This window comes from Nelusetta ayraudi, unplaced genomic scaffold (assembly GCF_046127955.1).
Source record: "Nelusetta ayraudi isolate G7.1 ecotype Tasmania unplaced genomic scaffold, CSIRO-AGI_Nayr_v1 ptg000070l, whole genome shotgun sequence".
NCBI lineage: Eukaryota > Metazoa > Chordata > Actinopteri > Tetraodontiformes > Monacanthidae > Nelusetta > Nelusetta ayraudi.
Genome location: NW_027466120.1, coordinates 1,667,112 through 1,679,063, shown reverse-complemented (window position 1 = coordinate 1,679,063; position 11,952 = coordinate 1,667,112). Strand labels below are relative to the sequence as shown.

The window sequence follows — 11,952 nt, the reverse complement described above, 5'->3', positions numbered from 1 at the left end:
GTGCCGATCTAGCAGCTGAAGCTCAACATCGTGGCTGGAACACAGAAGTACGCCCAGTGGAGGTCGGGTGCAGAGGTTTCGTGGCAACATCAACTGCCAAACTACTGAAGGACATGGGATTCAGGGGCCAGAGCCAGCGTACAGCAATCAAAGCTGCATCAGAAGCAGCGGAAAAAAGCAGCCAATGGCTCTGGCTGAAAAGGAAGGATCCCTGCTGGGCTCCAAAAGGCGAAGCCTAAAATGAAGCGTCTTCCTATTAATTAGGCATGGGATGCAAGCTCAGGTTTGATCACCCTGGAGCTGGCCGCCTTCGGTGAAGGTGTATAGTTTTAAATGGCCGAAACACTCCATGATCTGAAGGAATACTACTGAAGATGCATCCCAAATTTCAAACTGTTTTTAGTGTTCACCAATGAACTTTGCATGTGCTTGCACAAAGGATGTTAACACCTCGTCCCGTGTTTTGGAATCAGGTCTTACTCGAAGTTTGTCACTACCTCTTTGTGCAGTATTTAAATGAATTCTAGCCAAAGCCAGTCAGAGATGCACAACCGACTTCATGCCGCTGTCTAGCTAACACTTTCCAGGGATGCAAACTGATATGTTCCACACAAACAGAAGGAAAAAAAAAATCTATGTAATCAAGGGAAATAGCCCAGTTTCAAGGCACAGAGAACAATCTGGCATGCAAAGTAGAATTTGCAAAACAATACTGTATGAGTGGAAAAGCAGGACATGTAATGTAACCTTAAGTTCTACATAGACTAACGGCTAATGACACAGTGAAAATGGAGCCGGTCGCACGTGAAAATCCCTAGTTGAGCAGTAAACTAAGGGCCAGCAATACATTGGAGAACAGCAACAGTGAAAACCAACATTAATACTACCTGGTAACTGAAAAAAAAGTCGTAGAATAATTCTGAACAACATTTTGGAGAGCATTCTCATTTTCTCCTGGTTTTACAGAGGTCCACGCGCTGAAGTGTGGAGGAATAAAAAATATATGAGATATATAAATGTACATCAAGTTGGACATAAATACATATCATACATCATTTACAAAGTATGGCGAGACAACAGCGTGATCGAAGTCGGTGAAGTGCCATCCAAGCTTTGAGACCCCTGACAAGCTGACTTGCTCTCAATCAGATCAACCTCACCACGCACAGCTCCACCACACCATCATTAAATAAGCAAATAAATGTTGCTTATTTAATTTATACTGATTACGCTGTGATATTAAACTGTTGTTGGTTTCTAATTAGAGTCCTAGAATCACAGTGTCTGTACTGAGAATCACCATCGAAACCTCTACCATTCCTACATTATATTATATTCCTTTACACTACATGGTAACACTATATATACTTTTATTGGATATTCAGCCCATCATCACCAAAATAAAATATTGAAATATGTCACTTAACCTTGGATTTTATTTGAATTGGCCCTGCGAAGAGTCTTACTAGAGTTTTACTTTTTGGATTTTGTTGGTTTTTGGGTGGTTTTTTGGGTTATTTTTATGAGCTGTTCTTCGGGGAGACCAGGAGGGGGAAGAAGAAGCCCCGCTAAGTCGGTTTTGACATCAAAACTGTCAAGGAACGCTACAAAAACATGTAAAAGTGACTGTGATAATGATCACTGTGAGTATAATGCCGTGGTCAGAAGTATGAGCCTGCCCCGGGGAAAATAAAGCACCTTTAAATATAGGGCTGCTTAATGGAAGGTAATGACAATGGATTTTCCAGGAAGTTCTGGTTCAAGCCCCTGCATGCGAAGGGCTACAACCGCCGCAGGTTCATTTCTCTGTATGGCAGCAAAATGGAGCAGCTTTTCAAAGTGAGCGGATTATATTGATACAGAATTAGAAAAGTTTGAAAAAAGTAAGTCTGATCACGTTTGAAGCTTCAGGGCATGACTGGAAATGTTGTGCCAAACGTGTGTCGTCTTGAACCGCCTTCGCTTATTGGACTGATTTTTTTCCTCTTTTCTTTGTCAAGAGGCATCTCTTGCAAGATCACAAAGCAACAGGAAGTTTTCATTGACACTGCTTTCCTGCTAGACCGCAAAGGTGTCATGACACTTTCTGATGTTTTTAGTTTAGCCTAAAACATCCTTCAGATGTTTTCTAGGAAGAGTAGCCTGGAGTGTTCCACTTCTCAGCTCGTGAAGCTGCGCAGTGAAATTGCCCAAGCGCCATGTGACTCTTTAACACGTTTGCAACTATAACCTGTAAAGCTTCATAGATTGGAAGCACAAATTCAGCAGAGGTTGCCCCAGGCATCGTCACCTGTCTCTTTAGCCTCCGTGAAGATTTATGGCAAGGTTGTAATTTGTCAGATATCTCAGTCAAAAGCCTTTTACATGAATGGATCAACCTGACGTGCGTCTTTCAGTGAATGTCTCTTGACAAACCCTAAAATGACACTTGCCATGCCTCAGTGCTCTCGCTTCTTCTTGCCCTTGGTCTCGCCTGTCATCGGCGCTGTGAAGAGTCTTTCTAGAGTTTTCCCTTTCACGGTCCTTGACTTTTTAGCTCTTACTTCATAAATTTCAGGTTGTGGATTGTGGATATTATTTCTCCTCTCAGTACACTGGTAAATAGCTGTGGTAAGAGACTGTGCATGTGACCTGAACATACACTGCAGCAGAACTATTTATTGTAAAGCATACACTGGGTTCTCCATCAGAAGGCTATCATTTGCTCCAATGTTGTGGTTAATTGCTGTATTTTAAATATGTTTTGCAAAATAGTTAAGTTTTCAGTTACAGGAAGAATACGAACGACAAAACACCGCTGATTAAAGCTGAGCAGTGGCCAGTGTACTTGTCGAGGTTTTTGGAATTATTGTGGCTAAATTTATCAGGTTATAAAGTTTAAATAGGGACGCTTCGGTCTGAGACTGTCGCAAGGTTTGTGCAGCGGTGAACCTCACAGCAGAGGGTGGATATAATGAGCCAATGCTTTCCAGAGGGACTGTAAACTGCGTCATAAATCACAACTCTATAACCTGCCCCATTAAACAGCCAGTCAAATGATGTCTGCTATTTCTCATGAATATTACCAGAGGTGGGATACCACAACATTCCTCCCTTCTCGCACTTTCGATGACTCCTGACTCCTCCGGAGCTGCGAAACACACCAGCTCTGTTTTCTTTGAAAGACAATCCAGTGAAGTCCCAAACGCTGATATGCTATCAAAGAAAAATAGCAATTAAGCCCGACAGAAGCAAGGGCATTGTCCGTGTGTTAAGGGTGAAAATCCTTGTGCAGGGCGCCAACAACAGAGGGTCGGTGGGGGTAAAGTCTCCAGGTATCTGTATCAAATTTGTTGGATTTTTCTTGAGGCCTCCGCCTGACGGAACTCGCTCCAAGATTTATGATGCTGCGGAATGTCGGCTCTGTCAAACTCCAAAGCGCTTCCCCACCCCGCCTTGCTGTGAGTGTACCTGAAGAGGCGGCATAGTCAAACGGAGAGTAAAAAAAGGCCGAAGCAGATGGAAGGGTCCGTTTCCCCCTTGCCAACTCCCTCACCCTCCCCGGGAAGAGAGACGTGGAGGATGGCGACATGGCAGAGTGGTCATCATCCCGGTCCGGTGACTCTGCGGAGACGCCTCAGTGGCACCGCCTGCAGGGGACTTTGAGAGGACATCTGACATTTAATCAACTGCACCGGGGTTTTGATGGATAATGCAAAAGGAGTTAGAAGAGAAAATACAAGAGACACAAGAATATCCACAGCTGGTACTGGACAGACACTGAGGAGAACTTTTTTTTTTTTTTACGCCGCCATAGACATACATTTCCATGAGGGAGGCCGGACAATGATGATCATAGAAAATCTAGATCGACGAGACGTCACAGTTCAGTATCTATGTGTCCACGTCTGCTTTGCGTTTGACATCTGAGGAGGCCGGCGTCATCTTGCTTCTATGGAGAGGAGTCACTTTTGATTTACTGGTAGATTTCTGACTATGCTTTTGATCCCAATTGACTCAATAAAACTACAATTTCTCTGAGCAACGTTTTTCCAGAGATTGAGAGAAATGTTTGAGGCCACCAATGGCCACATACGACTTTAAAGGCAAAATTTGCTTGAACATTTACAAATAATCATTTGTGTAAATACAGTACAGGAAAATGTACACATGATGTCACACCGGGCACCAAGACCTCGCGGAAACCTTTTCCAGGTTCGGAATGACAAGCGCCTTCGTTCTGCCTTCAAAGGGCACCTTTGCAGCCCTTGCAAAAATGTGTCATTTCAAACAAAGTTGGAAGAGTAAAACGGAGCCGCGGGTCGTGAACAGAGAGTTGAATAGACACTGTGTTCTGAGGATACATTAGGTTTTAAGCTATAATTATTCATGTGTTTTACTCCACATACAGAACCTTTAAGCATTTAAATTTGTTTTTAAGGCAATATTTTCTCAACGCTTCTGAGGTGGACGGGATCAACAGAGCTTGAAAACGTCTATTTAGAATGTGGCTATGCATGCGTGTGGGTAACTGGCCTTAAACGAGTGCATATTTAATGCTGCACTCGCACAACAGCCGTTGCTGAAGCGCGGACATCCGCAGTTCCCCATTCATGCGAACATGCTTGTGCATGTGAATGTGCCTGAGCTGTACCGTCCTGAAGCGCAACTCCTCCGAGCGCACCGCGCCGGCGGAGTGTTTAAGCCCCGGTACCGAACGCTCACACAAGGCAAGTGAACCGCACTTTGGGGCTCAAAGCGTGCTTGGTCACGGTACAGATTGCAGCGTGTGAGTGAGCCCTAAGACTTCAAAGCCAACGGTTCATGACAGGTCAGTAATAAAAAGCAGACTATTGATGCAGGAGCCCAACGGCCCGGAGACTGGAATGTTTGTTTTCTATTAAGGGCCTTTTCGGTTCCACTCCAAACACTTATGAATGTAATGTAGAGTCTAAAACAGAGAGGTCAAACAAACACGGAGAAGGATCCAGTGTTGGAGAAACAACCCCACTGACCTTGAGTGACAGAAGGTGTGGCACCCGCTGTCGGCGTCAGGCACGGCACAGACGCACCGCTGGGTCTCCTCCACCTGGTGCTGCAGCGCTTTGCCAGGGGCGGCCCGTCTGACCCGCTGAGGTCCTCTGTAGCTCGACATTCCGTAGGGAACGGTGCGTCTACAAATGTCAACCGCAGGAGGATTAACACCACAGACAAGAGGCGACGACCCCTGCAACTGAATCTAAATCCTGTAACAGAAGAGGCCCTCGCTCCTCTGCTATAGATTAAAGGCCTCGATGATGCACAAAGCAAATGCAATTCCAGAGAACTTTGGCCTGCTTTAAAATGACTGTAGATGCCAAATTATCAAGTCCAAAACTGTCTGCATACTTCAACCATCTGGACCGCGGTTGCAGTCGCAGGTTGGCGTAATTTATCGCCTCAGCTCTTCCTTTCGTTTCTTTCATTTGGTTCATTTTGTTTTATAAACATATTTTTGCTTTGACATTCGAGACGAGGACCTAAACAGCAAGAAATCAAGATTGAATGTAGACCAGCTTCAGCGCCAGTTCAGTTTGCTCAGGTGAGTGTTAAGTCGGCTGATGTGGATATGATGTAATTTATGTCATCCTCACTTCACTTCCACGAAAAGTCAATGGAATTCTTTTTCATTAGATTTAAATTATGGCACGGGGAGGGGGGGGGGGGGGGGGAGCCGCAAGGCATACAGAGACACTTAAAATGCTTACATGTTCAGCCAGATAATCTTCACCACTCTATACTTTTATTATACAGAGGAGGTAGCTGGAGGGTAAAGCCAGGATGATGCTATGAAGAAAGAGTCTAGTTGTGACAGCAGAGACATGTGTGCTTAATGATTTCAAACGTGTTTCATGACATAAAAAAAGCAGCAAATCTTGATGCTGACCCAGAGATAAAGTTGGCACAATAGCCTCGGCTTTTTCTATAACGTTCCATGTGACAAAGACATACTTTTGCTTGGATTCATTGGGAAAAAACACTTGTAAAAAGCTGAGGAAAGCAGCAAAGCTTGACTGATGGGCCTCATTGACACTGTTTGACTGACGGTGCGACCCATCCATTTACAGATGTTAATCTGCATGACCTCAGGATCAACCAGGGCCTTTCATCTTTACACCAATTAGGTGCCGGTAAAAATAGCTAGAAAGTCATTGATGGAATGAATACCTTTCACTAACGTTCAGGAATGCTCACTTGCAGGAACGCTTGCGCACAAAGTCTACAATACTTCGCTGCTCGCTCCCAGCACTTCGGCCTGAAGGAAAAACCTTTTATTCTTTATCTTCGATGCTACTGCGTGTTAAATCCACCTTTACTTTAAGAAAAGAGTTCGATCAGCTTTTTCAAAAACTGACCATTTATTCCTGAAACAAGCAATCTCCAGGTGGCTGTGATACCATTTCATTCCAGTCCATTTTCTATTCTGAGTATTCTGGGCCACGTTTGGTGTCGCGTCACAATGTAGTTACACCGTTTGGCCACATTAGTATGATAATAGTAGATAAAAGTATTTCCTATACCTATACCAGGGTTGGGCAAACCTTTTTTCTTGTGGGCCACAATGGGTTCTAAAATTTGAGGTGCCGAAGCAGGAGCAGATGGATGGCGTGTTTCAGTGACCCACCTCATAACAGAAAAAATATGTCATGAGATATGTAGAAAACGTGCTTTGATGTCTATTACAAATTGACAAAAGCATCACAAAAAATACCCTTCTTTGAAGCCCCACAGTATTTAGTTCATGATTGAATGACTCTTAAAATACTGACAAGAATATGAAATACAGCTATTTTATTACTTACTTACTATTAATATATTTTCTTCAAGTTTGGCGGGCCAGATTAAAAAGCTTAACAGACCACATATGGACCGCGGCCTGTAGTGCCCATGCCTGGTCTATACACAGTATTGTTTCACGGCTAATTGCCGTAGCTTTGCGCAACACACATACCAAACAAACTAGCTTCCATCCCATCCAAAGCAGGCTTTGGTAGAGCAAGCGCTGAGCCCCCACTGGCCAGTAAAGGATAATGATGGATAAAATAAAACCACTGTCTACTCATCTAATTTTGTTAGTACTTCAGTTATTAAAAGCCACCTGTTCGACAGATCATCAGCAAAACCCTTTCTGCCTTATTATGCTAGATCCAATTCATTTGGATTCATTATTCCTTCAAATGTTTGTTAATAAACTAATAACAATTTAATAGACGCTTGCAGTAGCCAGACTCCATCGCAAATCACATTGACAGTTAGGCTCAAGCAACAGTTTGACAAATTACATCTGTGGTTTAAAAACTGAGTAGTCTGCCACTAGAGGCACAAAATGGTATTGCAATATAGCAAAAGTAGTTTTTATACTTGGGCCCTATGAAATGTTTTTATAAATTGCGTTTCAAATTTAACTAAATTCTGCCATATGTTTTTGATTTTGGAATATTCTGATTTGATTTTTGATGTTGTTTTGCTTTGTTGTTTTTTTTTCTTTTCTAAACGCCTCGGGCAATATAGATATTTTTGTCATTAGGTAGGAACAGGAGTGTTAGTGATGAAATGTAGGGACAATGATTTCGAGATTCTGTCCACAATTCTTTGCTCCCACACAATCTGCTATTTCATATGATTCAAGCTAGAAATTATGAACGTGTCTTACAAATTAAGTTATGCCAATTTGTCTCGACTTGCTAAGCTGTAATAGAATGTACTGTTTACCTGAAACAGCCCGTAGCAGTCTTGGCACAAGAATAGAGAAAGAAAGAATGCTTTCCTTCAGACTTGCCAAGAATTTTAAGATGCGGTTAAGAGGTGGAAAAACAAAGGGGCAAAAAACAAAAAAAAGGTGTTGGAAAGTTGAGTCTGAGGCAATGCTACTGATCTGCGGTATGCTCAGCCGCATGTTGAACATACAATCATAAGAATGAAGTCAAAACCTGACATAAATGTATATTTACTCGCGGTGGTTCCCCCTAAGTCTTGGGGTCAAAGTTCATGCTGAATAAACCTCTAGTGCGCCTTCAGCCAGAAACAACCCCCCAACCTTAGGTAAGGTATAACATGACTGCGTTGGTGCTCAAGGTCCCTCCTTGAAATTGTTTTCTCTCCTGCTATGGCTCTTATTTTATGACGGCGTGAAAATGCTGTCAGCTAACACAATAAGTCTGTCTTATTATGCCAAGAACGCCCTTTGACCAAATCCAGCACCAGGGCACAATGGCCGGAGGAGTTTCATTTGGCCAAATCCACCATGACAAATGGGAAAAATTGGATCCGTTCCCACAGATTATTTGGTTTTGCATTTATTTTTCTCTCTGTCTTGCAAGTATCCCGCCAGCCTCCACGATTGTTAGTTGGTCAGGTGCTCGGGCTCCTCCATTGGTTTTATTGACTCATAAAATCCCTCGGTATATTTTTCTTATCATCACGGAGGGCCACTATTATAATGTGGAAATGAGACTTAATTATCAGGGCTGACTGAAAACATGTGTAGGTCCAATTGACGATCTGGAAATAAGAAAGACAACTTAATTGCCACCTGCAACTTTTTAGCAGCCTGTGAGGGCTGGACTGTATGCAGTCAGTGAAAGCACCGCTTGGGGCTGTGATGCACTTTAAGGACAATATAAAGAGCAGGTAGAGAAAGACTATGTGAGCCATTCGTGTACATTTCAAAGATAAGCCATTATAACAAATAAGCATTAATTGCAAATACACCTATAGTGCAAAAATACCTATAGTGCAAATATACCTATAGTGGATTTTCACGAAATTTGCACGAAAAAATAATTTAGCAACAGTGAACAGAGAAAAGGCCATGAAAGCCTTTTTTTTTTTGTTGTCCCGGCAATCCTGGCACTTATTCAGCAAACTTTACAGATTCAGTTTTGTGTTCTATGCTTTAGTTGAGTCGAGACATGCGTGCAAATTTTAAATATGCAGCCTGTTTCTGATTGCTCTTTGAGTAGAAATTGCTTTCATACTGGCAAAATTGCACTTGTGCAGGAATGAATTCATCCCCACTGATAGGAGCCAAGAGCTGTTACAGTCCTGGCTGTAATTGTAAAGCCTGAGTCGAGCAACTGAGAGTTTGAAAAAGTGAAAAAGCAGACAATTAGGTTGAAGAACCAGGCTAAAAATTTAAGCACAAAGTCCGCTGCTGCTCTATCCGCTTCATGTCAACGAGTTACCTGGCATCACACATAACTTTCTGCTGGGCTTGCCGTCACTTGAAACAAGACAGCCGTCCGCATCTTCAGGGCGTGACCCGCTCCACAATACACTGACTTCACTGCACAACTCCATCTTTTTTTTGGGGGGACAAGGCGGCCAGATGTCTGTCACAGTGTTTTTGCCTTTCCCCTGCGCTCCCCGCGTACAAAATAGATAGATACATAACCATGCCGTGCAAGTCTGAAGATGCGTGCGTGACAGGGCAACTGCGGACATGAGCAGAAATATATCTTACTCAGGAGTGTTGATCCAGATGATATCCAAGTGGCAGTAGTAGACGCACTCTTTGTCCTTGTAGGAATAACAGGTGCAGCGCTTCGGCCTGGACTTTGCCTCCGTGGCCCCTGACATCTGAGAGCCCGCGGGTCCCCCGGGGCCAGATACCCTGCGAGGGCCTGGGAGACCTCGCGGGTTGAACTCAGGTGCGAGCAAAGCACTCAAAACACCTTAGGTTGCCAAAAACAAAGAAAGAAAGAAAAGAAGATAAATAAGCAATTGTAACCATTAAGTGGTAGAATTTCCCCCCCAAAAAAACAAAAAACTTAAAGTGATACGAAAAAAGCTTTCTGGACTTCTTCCTGACTTACTTATGGCAAAATTCTACGAGAAAGAAAGGAAGATAATTAAGCAATTGTAACCATTGAGTGGCAGATTTTCCCCTAAAAAAAAAAATACCTAAAGTGATACGACAAAAGCTTTCTGACAACTTCTTCCTGACTTACTTATGGAAAAGTTCTTCTAATATCCGACTAATGCAACCAGTAACCTTCACTTACCTTGCAGGAGAAGCAATCCCAGCACGTTGAAAAGCATGACTGATAGTATTCTTGCCATGTCAAACAATCCCAATAAGAATCATAGCCCGAGGTTGGCTGCTGCGCACTCGTCACGTTAATCTCCCACCAGCACGTAACAGACACGATCCATTGACTTAGGCGCAGACGTCCACGTGCAGCTCATCCCCCTCTTGACGCGTCACATGACGGGTGTGATGACAGTTTGTCGCACGGTGCCTTCGATAAATCTCACTGCGAATCGGCCCCTTCACCTTCGGCTGTGTGCCTTTTACGCGCTCGGCTCTCCAACTCGTCTACGAGGTCTCGCGCCTCTGTGCGCGATGCTCCTCGGCGCATACCTTAAAAAAAAGAACCCCACTGAGGTAAAAGTTAGAAGGGAGTTTGTGATACGATGTTTTTTTCCACGGTGTGCGTGTGTGCCCGCCCTCCCCTTCTGTACCAGTACCACCCACTTCTATGCAAAATCTGCAACAGAACACTCGGCACTCCGGTTACAGTTGACGCATGACAGACAAAACGGGCTAATTATTATGCAACTCGCTTCAGCAGAGGGGCCCCTGGGCGTTTAATAATTGCAATGTACATGATTGTTTCTGGCTTTGTTGGTTACGTTTGTATTATCACGGTGTCATTTACTTATGTAAGAACTATAACACGCAATTAAAAGTCCACGCAAACATCTCACTAAGTAATAACCCTGCTGGAATGTGGCCTGTAGCCATTGCATTAATGGTGATCACTTCCAGTGTCGGAGCTCATATTAATTTATTTAGTTAGTTACTGATTGATTGATGAATTCCTTGACTGATTCATTCATACTTCCATTGATAGCAGATGTTGCTTCTGCTGTGACACATGAGGGACTCTGGCCACCATTTTCAGCGTATCTGGAAATTATTTGTGATCTGTCTGGATGTCTTTTTGAGCCATTTGGGAGAGGGTCCAGAGAGGATTGCTGAGGAGTGAATATTAATGTCCTAACACCCACCTGGAAACAATCACTTTCCAAGTTGATCCTGGGTGTTTTTCTTGCAGTTTGTGCCTACAATAAAACAACAGATACGTGAAGATTAATCATTAATCATTAAGACGAATCATTCAATCTTTTTTTTCTAACGAAAAAACAAACCAACTATCAGGCACACATGTTTTACGGTGGCTGCAACTGTGGAGTTTTAGTACCGCGCATTGACAACACATCATTTACCAGCTTAATGGACAACGCATCAGACTTGATGGTCACACTGCAGGACGTGTCCCCAGGGTTTAACTAGGAAGAAGAATTGTTTAAAATGGGAGATCTTCTCAACTGATTGTGACTGAATGGCAAAATGTCAGCTGGCTTAAAATGACTGATTTAGATTATGCCAGTGATTGATTGCAGTATGTGTTTAAAAAACATAATTTAATGGTACAAACAAATCAAGTCATAACACTGATATGATGGCATTGTTTCTTTTTGTGAATGTTTGCCTTTACCGAACAGAACAAACCCACAGTCTGCATGGTGTGATAGTGGAATTTCCAAGAACTCTTAGAAATCTGAATGAGACATGAACTGAACCAAATCCAGCGGGGGATTAAGAAAGGTACACCTGAGGTTTGTCTCAGCTTGCTGCTACGAATACAAATCTTGGGCTACTTTGCTTCTGTTCCAATTCGGATTTCCTTTTAGCTTGTACTGTCATGTGTGGTGATCGTTATTTCCAAACACAAACCTATTGTTGAGGGCTGGAACATGAGGAACGTCCGTAATCTGGCCAGATTTTGTGCAGTTATCTTCTCCGATTTCCATGTTCATTTAAGCTTTGTAAACAGTAGAAAAAGCCCAAATTCAAATATTTAAATTTGAAAATATACATACAACAGAGCACACAAAAGAGCACACAAAAGATGGGATTACAATACA

The 11,952-nt window shown here is 43.0% G+C and overlaps 1 protein-coding gene across 1 annotated transcript; it reads right to left on the bottom strand.

Annotated features, from left to right (window-relative positions):
• Window positions 1-2,564: 2,564 nt before the first annotated feature.
• edn3b (endothelin 3b) lies at window positions 2,565-10,407 on the bottom strand. The gene is made up of 4 exons (XM_076042168.1): window positions 10,023-10,407; window positions 9,482-9,692; window positions 4,995-5,153; window positions 2,565-3,639 (listed from the first exon to the last, which is right to left on the bottom strand). The coding sequence occupies exons 1-4, from the start codon at window positions 10,078-10,080 to the stop codon at window positions 3,585-3,587; spliced, it is 483 nt and encodes a 160-aa protein (XP_075898283.1). The 5' UTR covers window positions 10,081-10,407; the 3' UTR covers window positions 2,565-3,584.
• Window positions 10,408-11,952: the final 1,545 nt, after the last annotated feature.

Excerpts from the sequence above, each read along its gene's own strand:
- edn3b (XM_076042168.1), bottom strand. The coding sequence starts at position 10,080 with ATGGCAAGAATACTATCAGTCATGCTTTTCAACGTGCTGGGATTGCTT. Across the intron at positions 5,154-9,481 it reads ATCTGGATCAACACTCCTGA|ACGCACCGTTCCCTACGGAA; the intron begins GTAAGATATATT and ends TGACATTTGTAG. Across the intron at positions 3,640-4,994 it reads CACACCTTCTGTCACTCAAG|TCCCCTGCAGGCGGTGCCAC; the intron begins GTCAGTGGGGTT and ends GTCCTCTCAAAG.